At 36.8% G+C, this 2,558-nt stretch overlaps 1 protein-coding gene across 1 annotated transcript; it reads left to right on the top strand.

Moving 5' to 3' along the window:
- On the top strand, positions 370-1,394 carry LOC110261952 (olfactory receptor 1052-like). Its single transcript, XM_021100535.1, is given in 2 exon segments — positions 370-1,311; positions 1,314-1,394. Coding segments are annotated over 2 exon segments (1,023 nt in total).

The raw sequence follows: 2,558 nt of genomic DNA, 5'->3' as shown, positions 1-2,558 counted from the left end.
CTGATAAGCCCAAGCTCCCGATCCCTCCCACTCCCTCCCTCTCCCATCAGGCAGCCACAAGTCTCTTCTCCAAGTCCATGATTTTCTTTTCTGAGGAGATGTTCATTTGTGCTGGATATTAGATTCCAGTTATAAGTGATATCATATGGTATTTGCCTTTGTCTTTCTGGCTCATTTCACTCAGTATGAGATTCTCTAGTTTCACCCATGTTGCTGCAAATGGCATGATGTCATCCTTTTTTATGGCTGAGTAGTATTCCATAGTGTATATATACCACATCTTCTGAATCCAATCATCTGTCGATGGACATTTGGGATATTTCCATGTCCTGGCTATTGTGAATAGTGCTGCAATGAACATGCAGGTGCATGTGTCTCTTCCAAGTAGTCTTGATAACACAGCACAGTTATTCTCCACTTATTCCAAACTCCTTATCATTAACAGGCACCAAGAAAAATGATGTTAATTTTACCTTAGTGACCAAATTTATACTTTTGTGATTGACGAATCATGCTGACATTAAAGTGGTCCTCTTCCTTTTGTTCCTACTCATCTATACTATTTCCTTGGTGGGAAATTTTGGAATACTTGTTCTAATCCAAATAACACCCAAACTCCAAACACCCATATATCATTTCCTGAGCTGCCTGTTATTCATTGGCATTTGCTATTCATCAGTCTTTGCATCCAAAATTCTGCTGAACTTCTTTGTTGAACCAGGGACAATCTCTTTTTGGGCATGCATTGTGCAATATTTTTTATTTGTATCAATCCTTAACTCGAAGGCTTTCTTGCTGGCAGGAATGGCTTATGACTGCTATGTGGCCATTGTGAACACTTTGCTTTATACAGTGGCTATGGCAAAAGTAGTTTGTGTTGTACTGGTCATTGGCTCCTGTGTGGGAGGTTTAATAATCTCATTGACACACATTATTGGTTTGCTGAAATTGTCTTTCTGTGGAACAAACATCATCAGGCACTTCTTCTATGACCTTCCCCCACTGCTGAAGCAGTCATGTTCTGACACATCCAACAATGAATTGTTGCTTTTAATCTTCTCTAGCATTATTGTCATGATAACTTTCATGACTGTTATGATCTCCTACATCTTCATTGTTGCTGCCATCCTGAGGGTCCACTCAGCAGCAGGTAGACACAAAGCCTTCTCCACCTGTGCCTTACATCTCATGGCTATGACTTTATTCTATGGCTCTATAAACTTCAGTTACATTCAACCAAGTTCCCAATTTGCCTTAGATCAAGAAAAAGTGATATCTGTGTTTTATACCCTGATGATTCCTATGTTAAACCCATCGATTTATATAGCCTATGGAACAGGGAAGTGAATGATGAAGTGAAAAGGGCTAAAGAAATGAAATACATCCCTTGTTAATTGCATACCATGTGTGCCATAAAATATTAGACAAACAAGTACTTTGGATAATGACATTTATAAGAATTTATTAAAACTAGGAGTCCAAAGGACTCCTAGAATTTATTTAACTGAACTGCTCTGTTCACAAGGGAAGAAAAGCCCTGGAAAAATAACATTTCATAGGACAGATGGCTGGTTATTGTGTGAACTATTCTAATAAACCTAACTAAAATCTAGGTTAGTTATCTCTAGATGACTGTTAACATCTTTATTCCTATATGTGGGCTAAGGCTAAAATGACTATATACATATAGAGATATAGACACACAGGCATATACGCAAATAGAGATGAAAGCGTATTCATAAATAGATACCTCTTACTTCACTTTCCATATTAAGCACAAAAAATCAAAATATTTTTAAAGAAAAAAATGTTTGTACTTGAACTATCCAATAAAACTCACATATATATGCTCTTTGAATTGGCCTGGATTATTTATAGTCAGATATTCTACAAAATAAATGTAAACACTCAAAAATAGAAAGAGAACTTGGTTTTCATTACCTTTCCAATCACAGGGCCTTCTTTCCTGGCCTTGGTTTCCATGACTACAAATGAAATTGAACAAGATACAATACCATGGTTTTATTAACACTTCACATGGAAGGACCACTAATATCAGAGAAAACGTAGCCTGAAGAAAAGATACCTCCATGTTCATTAGGGAATCATTAATCATCAGACTCTGCGCCCACTTTCCTTTAAGGATCTTCCAACATTTTTTATAAATGTTAGACAAAAATTACCTGAAAGTAATCTAGGTAGGCAAAAACCTGTGCTATGTAATCCACAGAGGGAGAACATGTAAAGATGATCATTCCTTCTTTGATTCAAATTATATGAACAGGTGCATAATGATAAAAATACTGACTGTTTGGTAGGGATCAAATTTCCCTAAATTGTTATAAACCCTTGTATCTGGAAAACAAAAGCAGTATTCTCAAGAATACCTACAGAAGTTCCCATTTTAGCCAGCTGGTTAAAAACCTAACATAGTCTCCATGAAGACGGAGGTTTGAGCCTTGATCTTGCCCAAGGCTTACAAATCTGGTATTGCTGTAAGAATCAGTGTAGCTTGCTGATGTTGTTTTGATCCAACATTGCTGTTGCTATGGTATAAG

Source organism: Sus scrofa, chromosome 8 (genome assembly GCF_000003025.6).
Source record: "Sus scrofa isolate TJ Tabasco breed Duroc chromosome 8, Sscrofa11.1, whole genome shotgun sequence".
Classification (NCBI taxonomy): Eukaryota; Metazoa; Chordata; class Mammalia; order Artiodactyla; family Suidae; genus Sus; species Sus scrofa.
Note: the sequence above shows the minus strand (reverse complement) of the source record. Positions and strands in the feature narration are given on the sequence as shown.